The sequence below is a fragment of the Haliaeetus albicilla genome, chromosome 20 (assembly GCF_947461875.1).
Source record: "Haliaeetus albicilla chromosome 20, bHalAlb1.1, whole genome shotgun sequence".
In the NCBI taxonomy this organism is placed as follows: Eukaryota; Metazoa; Chordata; class Aves; order Accipitriformes; family Accipitridae; genus Haliaeetus; species Haliaeetus albicilla.
Genome location: NC_091502.1, coordinates 16,191,099 through 16,203,552, shown reverse-complemented (window position 1 = coordinate 16,203,552; position 12,454 = coordinate 16,191,099). Strand labels below are relative to the sequence as shown.

The 12,454-nt window shown below is 45.0% G+C and overlaps 1 protein-coding gene across 3 annotated transcripts in view; it reads right to left on the bottom strand.

Annotated features, from left to right (window-relative positions):
* Window positions 1–11,781, bottom strand: part of MTMR2 (myotubularin related protein 2) — a 67,224-nt gene extending 55,443 nt beyond the window's left edge. For 2 of the 3 annotated variants that reach the window (XM_069808342.1, XM_069808343.1), the window contains exon 1: window positions 11,577–11,772. In XM_069808342.1, coding sequence (XP_069664443.1) covers window positions 11,577–11,665 — 89 coding nt within the window. In that variant the 5' untranslated portion in view covers window positions 11,666–11,772. Of the gene's footprint in view, window positions 1–11,576 lie in introns of all 3 variants that reach the window. The other variant, XM_069808346.1, reaches the window with a different exon arrangement.
* Window positions 11,782–12,454: the final 673 nt, after the last annotated feature.

The window sequence follows — 12,454 nt, the reverse complement described above, 5'->3', positions numbered from 1 at the left end:
ATACAAACTTCCACCCCCTTCCTTTAAAATATATTAAGCCAGAGAAAAACATACAAGTAAAAAATTATCAGGATTTTGATGCAAATTCAAACAGTCCCATGCTAAGCTGCAATAACAACTCCAGAGTCTGAGAGCAAGGAGAAGCAGAAAAAATGGAAACCAATACAGGATATCAAATCTTTTGTTTGCTTGTTAATTTTTATTTATTTAGAAAAATATTAACTTGATCAAGGAAAGAAATAGAAATAATACCTACATTAGTAAGTACTCCCTTTAGGACAGAAAGGAGAACTGGATAAAAAGACAGATAAAACTCCTTTTTTACTATTTGTATTCCAGCAGTGCCTTAATTTCTAGCTACATGCTAAGAACCAGTTATGTATAGTTTAACCAAATATATGTATACTTCCCACAGTTCATGTGCTGTCTCAAGTTTTCTTTAGATTCCTACCTATTTCCCTGTTGAAAAAACACCTTGGAATGTAACACATATTGTTAAATGTTCTGATTTTCTTTCAAACACACACCACATAACTCCCTCACCCCAATAAACCAAACACCCACAGGTATTAAAAATACCAGGGATTTACTCATCAATGACATTACTTGTTCCATCCTGGGAAAAAACAAAAGGAATAAAGAATATATAAATGCAGCCAATCTGGAGAGTCTTGCATCACCTAGCAAAACTGATGTAGCGTAACACCTTGATAAGCCTTCACAGACACTACACAGCTCCGTGCTCTGCCAGACTCGGCTCAAAAAAGAATTGGGAACAACTATATTCTGTTGGCAGCCCAGCCCCTGCATGAAATTGGTTCCTAGCAGAGTCTCAAGGCTAAAGTAAGATAGGTGTTCAATAATTTGAGGTCTTTATTTTCCAAAATTCAAGCTAAGACAACACAGGATGTTTTTAGAAACACTGAACGCCTGTATCTTGTCACAACTTCCAGAAAGACCATCATCTTTGAAGATTGTAGTCCATCAGTTGAAGTCCCCAGGTTCAACAGTCATACCTGGGACCAGGTTTCCCCACAAACTCAGTCCTGTTTATTGTCTAAATACAAAGCCCAGTTTCCAAAGTGCTCAGCAGCCACTGATTTCTATCCGGCCCAGATTTGCCAAAGAGCTCTGCAAACTCATTCACCCCACTGGCCAGTTGTAGGGTACACGTTGAAAACAAGGTCTTTCAAATTCTTCCACCTTACAACGAAATGAGGCACATAAATTTTGCAAGCTCATCTGAAGATTTTCAGTAAATCAGTTCTCATGCGCCTGAAATGAGGGCTAATCTAAGATCACCCACAGCCACTTCCTCCTGCCACTTCTGCTTCCTCAAGCAGAAATCAGTGTATGCAAAAACCAAACTCAAACAGGAGTAGGATCAATGAGGCCTGGATGGTTCAGCTCCCGATGGTAGATACCACAGGTGTCCATGCTTCCACTTAGTCAATGGAAACCCAGGGAATGGAGTCTAGACAACAGTTCAGCTCTCCCAGAGTGGGCACTTATCTTGTTCAATTGAATTACTTGTGGAGTGTACTGACTCTGCTAAGGGTAGGGAAGTTTTAGATACCTACTTCACCTGGAGATATTCTACTTCACGTGGATCTGAACTAGATCCTGCCTTAGTTTTCAGAAGATGAATGTCTTGTGGCAGAGAAGTTTGTATTTGCTTTTTGTTTTCAACTGAACACAGCCTTTAGCAGACACCAGAGAAAGCACATGGAAAGAAGGAAATGCAAAAATGGAGAATATAATGTATTTCTCCAACCTGAGAGAAGCCTTGTCCACGAGAATCTGCACATATTTGTGACATCTTTCTCATCTAGGTATTCCCTTATGTTGAAAAAGGAACAAGCTTTTTCTGTAATGGAAAAACTGACGTGGCCTCCCTTCCCATCTCCATCTTTGTTTAAATGCAAAACTTGTCATAAGTTATTACTTTCACTCCTCTGTCAAACACCGTTAAAGTTGTCCAAATGTTACAAAAACTATCAGTGGACAAACTAGACAGGTATACCCACATACATCAAGAAAGGGGGCTTAGGAAACCAGACTAGGAATCTCTGCTTGCTACTCAGTTGCAAACAGATTTAGTTAATATGTCAAAAAGAGGGATGACATGAGTTAAGAAACAGCTCCTTCCTTTTTTGGAGTGGAGAACAACCCAAACTCAATGCACTTTTTACCCCTACCACAAGGATGGGGAGGGAGTTCTGTGTAGGTGGTCACATCTGAATTACTCACTGTAGGCTCTTCTTACAGTCACCGGGGAGAAACTGAGATGACTCACTCTTCCCCATTGTCTACAAAAAGAAACCCAGAGACTAGCAGAGATCTGTATCAATCCAGTCAGATGAGACAAAACTCATCCAGGGTACCTGTATTTTTCTTTATGGAAGGTGGAAGCAGGAGGTGGAATCTAGAATCAGAATATGTTTTAGCAAAAAAAGATAAAACATGTCCCTCCGTGGTGCCAGAGGCAGCACTAATCAGCAGAAGCTGTACCCCACCAGATGGTAACAACCAAAGGCCAAGACTGCTCTGCTGGCACAAGTCCTGAGCACATCTACAAACAGTCTCACCACACTCTTCTTCTCACACCCCAGCGTTTAATGACCATTTTGGCAATACGTTTCTTCACCTTTGAGGAAAAAGTCTTGGGAAGCACTCTCTCATGAGGTGTGGGGGCTCATTTTCAATGTAGAAGTGGTATGTCCGTTCTTAGACTAGAGGACGCAGCCCAAATTTTCAAGAACAGCCCACTCCAAAAGTCAATTTGGGTAAAATGTGAGCAGAAGATCCCACATTTTTAATTTCTTTATCAGAGGTGTTCTATTTACAAATGAGATGCTGATCAGTTTTGATTTGATAAAGGTATCCCATCTGCTGGTTAAACCAACCTCTTCTCTGACAGTCATCCTTCAGCAGCTCATCTCTGGTAGTAGAGGTTTCAGTGACCTGCCCCCACCTTCAGCATCTGCTCTCCACAGCAGCCAGACAGCCCCCATAATCTTCCATATGTAAACAACTCGTTCACAGGCTCCAGCTCTTTCATGGGCAGATTTAGCTGAAACAGTTGATGAGGCTAGTCCTACTACCTATCTGTGCAATCTTTCCCTTCAAGAAGGCCACCATCTTATAGCAGTGATATCGACTGAAATCAACAATAGGATTTATTAACACAGCAATAAAAATAGCACAAATGCTTTATTTTTACTAAAGGCAGGAGGTATGAATGAGGCTGTAGTTCAGGAGCTCAGTAATTCAGGTATTAGTGCTTTTTGTGCCAGGGGAAAAAAAACCAAACCACCAAACACTTTGCTCACAAAACACCAAGCAATGATCAGATGTATACTCACTCCACCAGTTAAATTTTGTTCAGAAAAATACAGCTGGGTTAAACTCTATCCCTGTCATTCAGCACTGCCATTGCTCTTTGTAGGCCATAAGCTTTGCAGTGAATTTTCAAGGCCTCGGGACCAAGGTTTGTTACTCCTGCTTTGCCTGAACTTTTCTTGGCCTCCCTGCAGCTTTGTTTTACTTGGTTTAGTTGTGAATTTCTGCGATTGGCCAGGTGTCTATATCTACTTTGTTTTATTTTTTTTGTGTGTGGTAGCACCACAGTTTTGCACATATAGCAGTAACCAGCAGTTATTCTATATAGAATGAGTTATTTACCACTAATGTAATGACTTCGTATAGAGAAATACAACAGCCCAGTATGAGAGTAGAGGCCTCGAGAAGTGGAGGTGTGCCAGGATGTGGCACAGGCTTGGCACTGGAGACCATGGCTATAAACAACTCACCAATGGTCAGTTAAAGAAACGCAGACTTGGAGCTGGACAAAACTGGTTTTAGGGGTAACAAAGAGAACAAAGAAACAGTATCCAATACCCATAAAAGCAACCATATATAGCAAAAATCAGATGCAATGTGGAATTGCAGACCAAAGAAGAAAGAGATAGGTGTAAAGTTGTTTTACCAAACATACTAAAATGATCCCAGGTGGATCCTACAGTAAGGAAAGAAGAAACCATCAACATGAACCTCATACTTCTCCCAGCAAAGTACTCCAGCTGCTGACATCTTGCCGTAACACCCACCACCACCAGAATAAAACCAGCAACCTTGGGACCCAAAGGAGTAGGGGAGGGGTAAGCATAACACCAGGAAGAGGAGTAGAAACTAAGAACTGTATGTACGACAGTTTTAACCGCATTATTATTCTTCCTTTTTTCTGTAATAACTGCATCTGGACTGATAATGATTAGACTTTCAAAATTTCAGTTACACAACAATAAATTCTTTGCTATATAAAAATGTGCTGCCTTTTTGCCCGTGAACAAGATTTTGAGTGTAACACTTTGTACGGGCATGTAATCTCTTTACATCACAGTAAATAAATCCAGATAAAAATGTTGTTTTATTCTAAACAGGTGTTGCCTGTCTTCCCAGAACAAAGAAAAAAAAAACCCATAAACTTGTGTTTTTCTAACTAGTTCAGCAGAAATATGATCGCATACCCACACCTGACCCAGATCAAATTTGAACCATTGGGTGACCTAACACTAATGATTCTGGAGCCATGGCCAGAAGACTACAGAAAGGCCAGATGTGTACAGTGGGAGCATTTGTACAGAGCTAACAAAATGACTAGAACATCACCTTGAAGGGGTTATGGACTAGAAAACTGCTAACACTTTCTCTTCATCAAATACATCAGGGTTTATAAAGCAACGGAAAAGAATTCATGGAGCAGAGAGGCGAGAGAGAAGCAAGGAAAAGAGCTACCTTGAAATCACTGGAAAATTACTGAGTGAGAACATAGTCTGGCAAAAGAAACTACAGATGGTAGGAAAAGGAAAAACAAATACTTGAAAAGTTCCACTGATTTTTTGTTGTCTTTCACTGACTTTCTTCTTCAATTAGCTCCCAGTTACTGGGGCTATAAAAGAACCAGCTGGTTTTTAGTTAAAAATGAAGACGGGGGTAATTACCGTGACAGTGCCTCTTCTGTATTCTCACTTCCCTGAGTTACCCCAAACACCTCTACAAACCAAGTACTTCGTTACCTTACTGTCACACCCTTTTCTTCATGGTGGAATGGGCTTCCCATGGATAAATAACAAGACCACTTTTTTCAGGTCCTGTTTTACAACTACACCTTTTATATAACACATTATCAGAGCGACCTCTGGAAGGTTTCTGATGCATTTCTAATGTATGCTTGCTGGGTTTTCCCCTCAATTAAGCTTTCTGGTAACATAAGCCCTTTAGTGTATGGATCAGGTCTCTTTTTACGCTACCTGATACCCTCAGCACTGAAAAACCACTAACAGTAAAGCTGGTCATCGGGAAAAGATTCATGAGAAAGAAGATGTGGACTATTGATTCTACTGAGCCATTCAAGAGGTGCTATGACCTTCCCAAATGCAGTTCTTGCCTTTGTACACGAGCTATAAAAGAATTAGCAAAGGAAGGGAGACAATAAAACATCAGAAATAGGTAACAAAATATATTCAAGACAGGTGTTAACCTATAACTGAAGTCATAGCAGGAGTACAATCACGTAACAGATAGGACTTGTGTAATTTGACATTGTCAGATCATCCTCAATCTTAAAATTCAGGTTCTGTAATTGTGTCTCTGTTGTAAATAGCCTGTAGTTAAGGAACTATGTTTAAAACTCAAAACTGTCTAGCAAACGGACTGTTAGTCAACATAACATTACCATCTCTCTTCAGAAAAAGGCAGTGCTTGATGGGACCCAAGAGAGTCGTGTTCTGAGCCTAGCTTTACTCCTCACCAGCTGTCAGATCGTGCCTCATCTCTCCACATCAGTTTTTCATCTCATCCTTAGACTTTCTCACTCTTCACCCAGTCTCTCAGCAAGGAGTCTCAGCACTCGACTGCACATCCAAGAGCTTAGTAAAATTACCCACCAGGCATTAGTAAAAATAGAGTAGTCCTGGCTTAGGCATGTTTAAATAGTTGGTCCCTGGCTCTTCAACGCAGAAATCATCACCTTCTGTATCTGTATAGCAGCTAGAACCATGGTGCCCCAAATTCCTGTGAGGCCTTTAAACAGCAATATAACATTAATTACAATAAATATAACATTAATTACAAGAAACAAGTGAGTGTCAATTTTATTTTTATATTCTCAAATGGAAAATACACTTTAAAAACAAATGCATGCACTTTTATCAAATGGACAGAGCCTGGACAAAGAGACGCATGTCTGCCTGACAGAGGAAAACTTCTATGACTGAAGGTTTCACACTCCAAGAGAAGAATGGTTTCTGCTGAATGCAGGAGCAGAAATGTGCAAGCCAAAGACTGATACTAAAAACAGCTACCGAGTTCTTCAAAGGTAATGGTTTCTCTTCACAAGTCCACGGCATAAATTAAAAGCTCCAAAATCTTTTTGACTGAATGTTATTTTCATTATTTTCTGCCCCAAATCCTCAGACTCTAATAAAAGATTCTCCTCGCTTTGCAAGTGTATATGCAGGCAAAACTGCTCTTTATCTTCACAATATACAGTAGACCAAAAAACTATCTCAGAATGGACTTCAGTTGCAAATAAGTGTTATAAATTATCACTCACATATTAAAATTAATGATAATGAGCCCATCTGGAGTTGCTAATTGGTTCTAGGCATAGCGTTAAGTTTCTCAGATGCAAAAACCAGTTCATTATCAACACTCAGCCAGCAACGTACTTGTCTTTAATGGTAACAACTCTTGAGAAATCCAGCTTCACACATATAAGAAATCAAATGCAAGAAGTGGTCTCAAAGCCCATGAGGAAAATGACAGCTACTCACATTTCACTGAACACCAGACCTGGCAAAAAATCTTCCCTTTCAAACTCTTAACTTCAATGACTCATCACAAAACAACTCAATCAGCAAAGCTCATACATCTGGTAGCAATGTGGTGCTAGCAAACCCTCCTCAGCCAACAGCTTACAGACCCAATTCCTTCCAGCATCAGTCTCACCCATGGGGAAAGAATTCCTTCAATGTAGCCTTATATCAGACCAGGTATTGACAGGACCTTATTTGAGACGAAGGAGGGAGTTCATACCTCATGAAGCTATTGCTTCAACAGACCCTCTTGCACTGATTTACACAGAGTTTATGTTTTCAGAGTTATCCCTGCAAACATAAAGACAAGGAGCATGATTATTCTCATATGCTTCAGTAAAAGTGCAATGCATAGGATCCACTGTGTCTGCAGACCTCTGTGGATGATAACCGCCAGTAGAGAGGTAGTAACAAGCAACCAGAAAGTGGTAACATCAAACATTGCTTGGTCATGCTGGCAGGAAACATCTGCCCACTGCCTTATCTCTTTCTCTCATTTTATACTGAGGTTGAAATATCACTGACATCTCCTACAGCAGTTTGTTTACAGTACAATCACCTCCACACTTTTGCACAGGCAATACAAATTTACCTTCAGCAGATCTAACAGAAAGCCTCTTAGATATCTTATTGGACTGTTGTTCAGACTGGATTGCAATATGCTTTTTCAGATAACATTTCACAGGAATACAAAGAGATACACATTCATTCAAAAACTACGGCACATAATCACACAGATAGCATGAACACAATGCCTAATTGCTTTTAATGAAAAGTAAATATCTGAAATTTGACATCACCTTTTTCCTAAAGTCATGTGTTCTACTAAAGTCATACATGGCTCTATCTGGCTTTCCTTTTACAAAAGGAAAGATTATGGTAGAATTTTGTTGGCTGTTACTTTGAATTCCAAAGGCCAGAGGGTCCAGATGCAACTTCAAATTAAAAAAAACAAAACAAAAAACCCAAAACAAAAACACCACCCACAACTCTACCTACAAATTCATTTTAAGAGTGGTCTTTGAAGAAGTCTGATTAACTAACACAGCTTAAATGTGTTTATCACTCATTCACCCAGGATCCCCAGGCCATATTACAGATATAAAAGCAGTCCATAATACTGAGTAAAGCTTCGTCTTCCGGACATAACCATGCTGTAGCTCATCAAACATTAGAATCAGTGTTTTACCTCACTCCTTTTTCTGTCTCACGGGTTGTTCCTGGCCTGACACTGCAGACACACAAGCGCTCCTTGCAAGCTGCTAGTTAAATACCACCGCAGCTCTTTATGAGTAGTTGGCTCATGGTCGTATGTCTTCCACGAGAACAGGATGCAAGGGGAAAGTCCATCCTAAATACTGACCTTTAGAAACCACAGAGAGCTGCAGAGCCCAGTGCTGTGCCACCCAAAACTAGCACTGGGTGAGACAGCTTAGACCTGAAAAGCAGAATAGCTGTTTCAGCACAACTGTGAGGGCAGCTGAGCTAATTAGCTGTGACCCACTCATTTGAAACTAACAGTATTTCCACATAGACCTGGGGATTTTTTACCATGTACGAACAGCTAGACCGTGAGTCTCAAAGAGTTTTTCTAATATTTTTCTAGTTGAGACAGAAAGTAGGTAACACTTGTTTAGTTATTCCCATGTCTTAGTCAGGGAGCACAGGTACTGCACATTACTAGGGTCTATCAAAATATCAAAGCAACATTCACTGTCAAATGCCATTATTGCCATATCTCATGAGCATTATTAAAAGACAAATAAACGTATATATGTTCTTCAAGGCACTTATTCATGTCAGCAACCTTATGTATAAGTAAACTCTACCAAGCGTGTTTACTTGAGAAGTTAGATCTTAAGTATCTCTACAAATACGAAACTCACTTAACTTCCGAGCTGGAGCTGAAAGAATCCAAAGAATGTGTTGCTGTATACATTTAATACTAGCATCTTTCCAAGTCTTCTAAATTTTGCATAAAACAATTCAGTCAACTACTACTCAATAAGGCTTCACATTGCTAGGTAACCGTGAATCTGGGATGAGTGGCCTTCTACTCATTTTTGTTGTTGTTCCTTTTAAATAAGCCAGATCATAAAAACTGATGACAGCACCCTCACAAGCCATTGTGCTCCTCACATCATCCCCAAAGCTAACTTTTTCTTTTTAAACAAAATCACTTAGTGAAAATGTGTCACATCTCTATATTCATAGGTTAACAATTCAAAGTTGGTCTAGCTACTAGACCACAATCACAGAGATGAAAATAAGTATGTTTCAATGCATACAAATAGTCCCATTAGCTTCAGAGGCATTGTTCTGATGCACAAAATCAGACTGCAGTGCAGCTTTAATGAAAAAAAAAATCTCAAAAAAAAAGCTAAAAATGGATCTACAGTCCAATTCATAGGAAAATTATTTATTTGTGCATAAGTATCACTAGCTTTGCAGGGAAAGCTGGTAATAAACATTCTGAAGGTCACCAGACATCTCTCATTACAAGAACCTCCTTTTACTTTCTTATAATTTTGCCCTAATCTTAACCATTTCAACTAAAAAGTTTCACAGCATACACCAACTCAAGATGAGGGGGTTTTTTATTAATAACTGCAGATGAAAAACATTTATCTATTTCAAACACCCGGCTAGAGAAAAAAATATTTTGTTTGCAATGCATCCAAAAAATTGGCTACCTTTCTTCTACGAGTTCTAGATGTTGGAGCAGAGACTTGAAATTCTGAAAGCTTTTTATATCCCAAGAAATCTGTTCAAGTTTGGGCCTTTTCAGGGCTTGGAGGACATAGCCTTGTACATGCTCAACAGAAACAGATTTATCATCTCAATTTCCCAACGGTTCCATCTGCACAGGGCATGCCGCTGGGAGGCTGAACAGGAGTTTCCTTGTAGGCATCGGCTCTTCTGAGTTAAGCTCTCTTTTGTGTTCATAGGCCTGTGTCTCTTACACTGACTGACCTCCAGATGGGTCCAACTTGCCCAAGCTGATGCAGAGGGAAAAAGAAGAGTATATTGGGTCAGTGAGGTAAGGGGAAAAGAGGCCTGTAGGCATCTGGCAGGGCACAGGTAAACTGCACAAGCAAAGAGATAGGGAGCAGAAAACAGAACAATTTGATGAAGGAGGGTGAAATGAGGATGAGAAGGCAAGAAGGACTCAAGAAGGAAGAAACCTGAGTGCAAACTGGGCACTGCCTGTCTGGGGAGTAGCTTTGCAGGAAAGGCCTTGGGGATCCTGCTGGGGAAAAAACAAGTATGGGAGTACAGACATACTGGCAGCAAAGAGGCCACCAGCACCCTGGGCTGTAAGAACAGAGGCAGAGGCAGGAGATCCAGGGAAAGATCCTCCCTTTACTCTGCACTCATTAGAGCGCTTCTGGAATAGTGCATCCAGGTTTTAGACCGCTGGTGCAGGAAAGACATGGATGAGCTGGAGGGAGTTCAGGGAAGCGCCACCGGGATGGTGAGGCTGGAGCACCTGCCTGTGAGGAGAGGCTGGGGGAGCCTGGAGCAGAGACTGCTTCAGGGGACTGAAAAGCAGCCTCCATGCTTATGTGGAAGGTATCCAGGAGACGGCAATGGGCTGCCCAGAGATGTTGTGCAGTCTCCCATCTTTGTAGGTTTTCAAGACCAGAGTGGGTAAGTCACGAGCCGCCTGATGTGATCCCAGAGCTGTCCCTGCTGTGAGCAGGAGGCTGGACTGAGGGATGCCGAGATCCCTTCAGCCTGAGTTACCCTGCGATCCTGCGACCTGGGCATGGCAAGGGCAGCCAGCGCGGAACAGAATAACCTCCAGCCATCAGGTCATCCTGCTCCCAGGCCTACCACGAAACCCAGGGCCTCCCGCGCCACCAGCCCCATCCATCAGCCAACGTCCTCCCTTGCTGCCCTACCGCACTCCCCTGCGTCCAACGCGCGGCCCAAGCCAGACGCGCTTTTGAGTCACAAAATTCAAACTTCACCAATAGCCTGCGGAGGGTGGGAGGAACAGGAAAATCTCCTTTTGGCTTCTGTGGCTTGAAGACCTTGGAAATTACCCACGTGGCACTAAAGTCATTCAGAACGCAAAGTCAAGCTCTCAGAAAAAGCCGCGAGGACAAAACCACGAACGCTCAACACACCCCAGGAAATTTGTTACTGAAAAAACACAGGGCAAGGCCCAGCTTGGGAACAGCAGCGTGCGGGAAGGCAGCTAACGACCCTGGTGCCCTACCGTGCCCTTCCAGCAAAAGCTGACCCGCACGGCTGATTCCCTACATCCACTCACTGCCCACACCAAAGACGGGCAGCGCGGCTTTGGTGATTTAGAGAGCTTTTATCGAAAGGCTGGCGGGGGCGGCTCCTCCTGCTCTGACCAAGCGCCTACCAAAGAAACCGGCTGGGCCGCAGTCGAGCAGCGCCCGCCAGCCTGCGCCGCCGCCCCAAGCGCAGGGCCAGACCCGGCGGCGGGGAAACGCCGGAGCCCCCCGCCCGCCGAGGGGGAAAATGGCACCGGCTCCATCCCCGCGGCTTCCTCTTCTCCGCCGACCCCTTCCTCGCCGCCTTCCTCCCCTCCCCGCCCCGCGACGGCTCTTGACTGACGAGGGGCCCCTCAAGCCGCCGAGCCCCGCGGCGGTGCGGCAGCGGCAGCCGGGCCCCGGCCCCCCGCGGGCGGCGGCGGGGGGGCGATGGCGCGGCGGCCGTTACCTGGAGAGGGAGTCGCCGCTGGGCGGCCGCGCCGCCGCCGCCGCCGCCCGCCCGGCGCCGAGGCTCTCGCAGCTGGAGCTCTCCTCCATGCCGGGCGGCGGGGCGGCCCCCGGGGCGGGCAGCTGTCTGTCTGTCAGCCGTGCGGCGGGCGCCCGGCGGGGCGGGAGGCGGCCATGTTGGCCCGGCGTGCCGCGCGGGGAGGGCGGGCTGAGGCGGGGCGGCGGGAGGGGGCCGAGCCCGCCGCCGCTGCGGGGAAGGCAGCGGGGGGGGGCGGCGGCGCTTCGCCGGGCTGCTTTCCCCTCAGCCCTCGGTCCCGGCGGGCGGGGAGAGGGGCAGGGGCGCCGCGCAGCCCCTTCCCTCGCCGGGCGGAGCGGGCCGGGCCGGGCCGCGGAGCTCGGGCGCCTGAGGGAGGGGAAGGGGGTTGTGCCCGGCCTCCCCTCAGCGCAGCCCCGCAGGGTGAGCCCGGCCGGGGTCCGCCGGCTGCTCGGGCTCCTCAGCCCGCCCGCCCAGGGAGCGAGAAGGGGGTGGAGAGGCGGGGAGCCGGCCGGCGGGTGGAGGTGTCCGTCCGTGCGGGTGGAGAACCGGCCAGGATCTCCCTTCTTGGCCTCTTGAAGGCCAAGGGAGGGCGGCAGCGCCCGGGTTCCCTCCCCGGGGCACGGTGGTCATTCCCAAGAGCAAGGAAATGGGCTCTCTCGAGGACCCCCCTCGAAGTCACCTTCTTACTTGCGTTGGGCTAGCCTGCCAGAGGCTCTGCCCAGACCCCCTCTTGTGCTGCGTTGTGTACCTGTAATAAAAAACGGTTGTGATCCCGAAATTGTTAATTGCCCGTATCTGTTCAAGAATCCCCCTTGCGTTTACCCCTCAGCTGGACGGGGCAG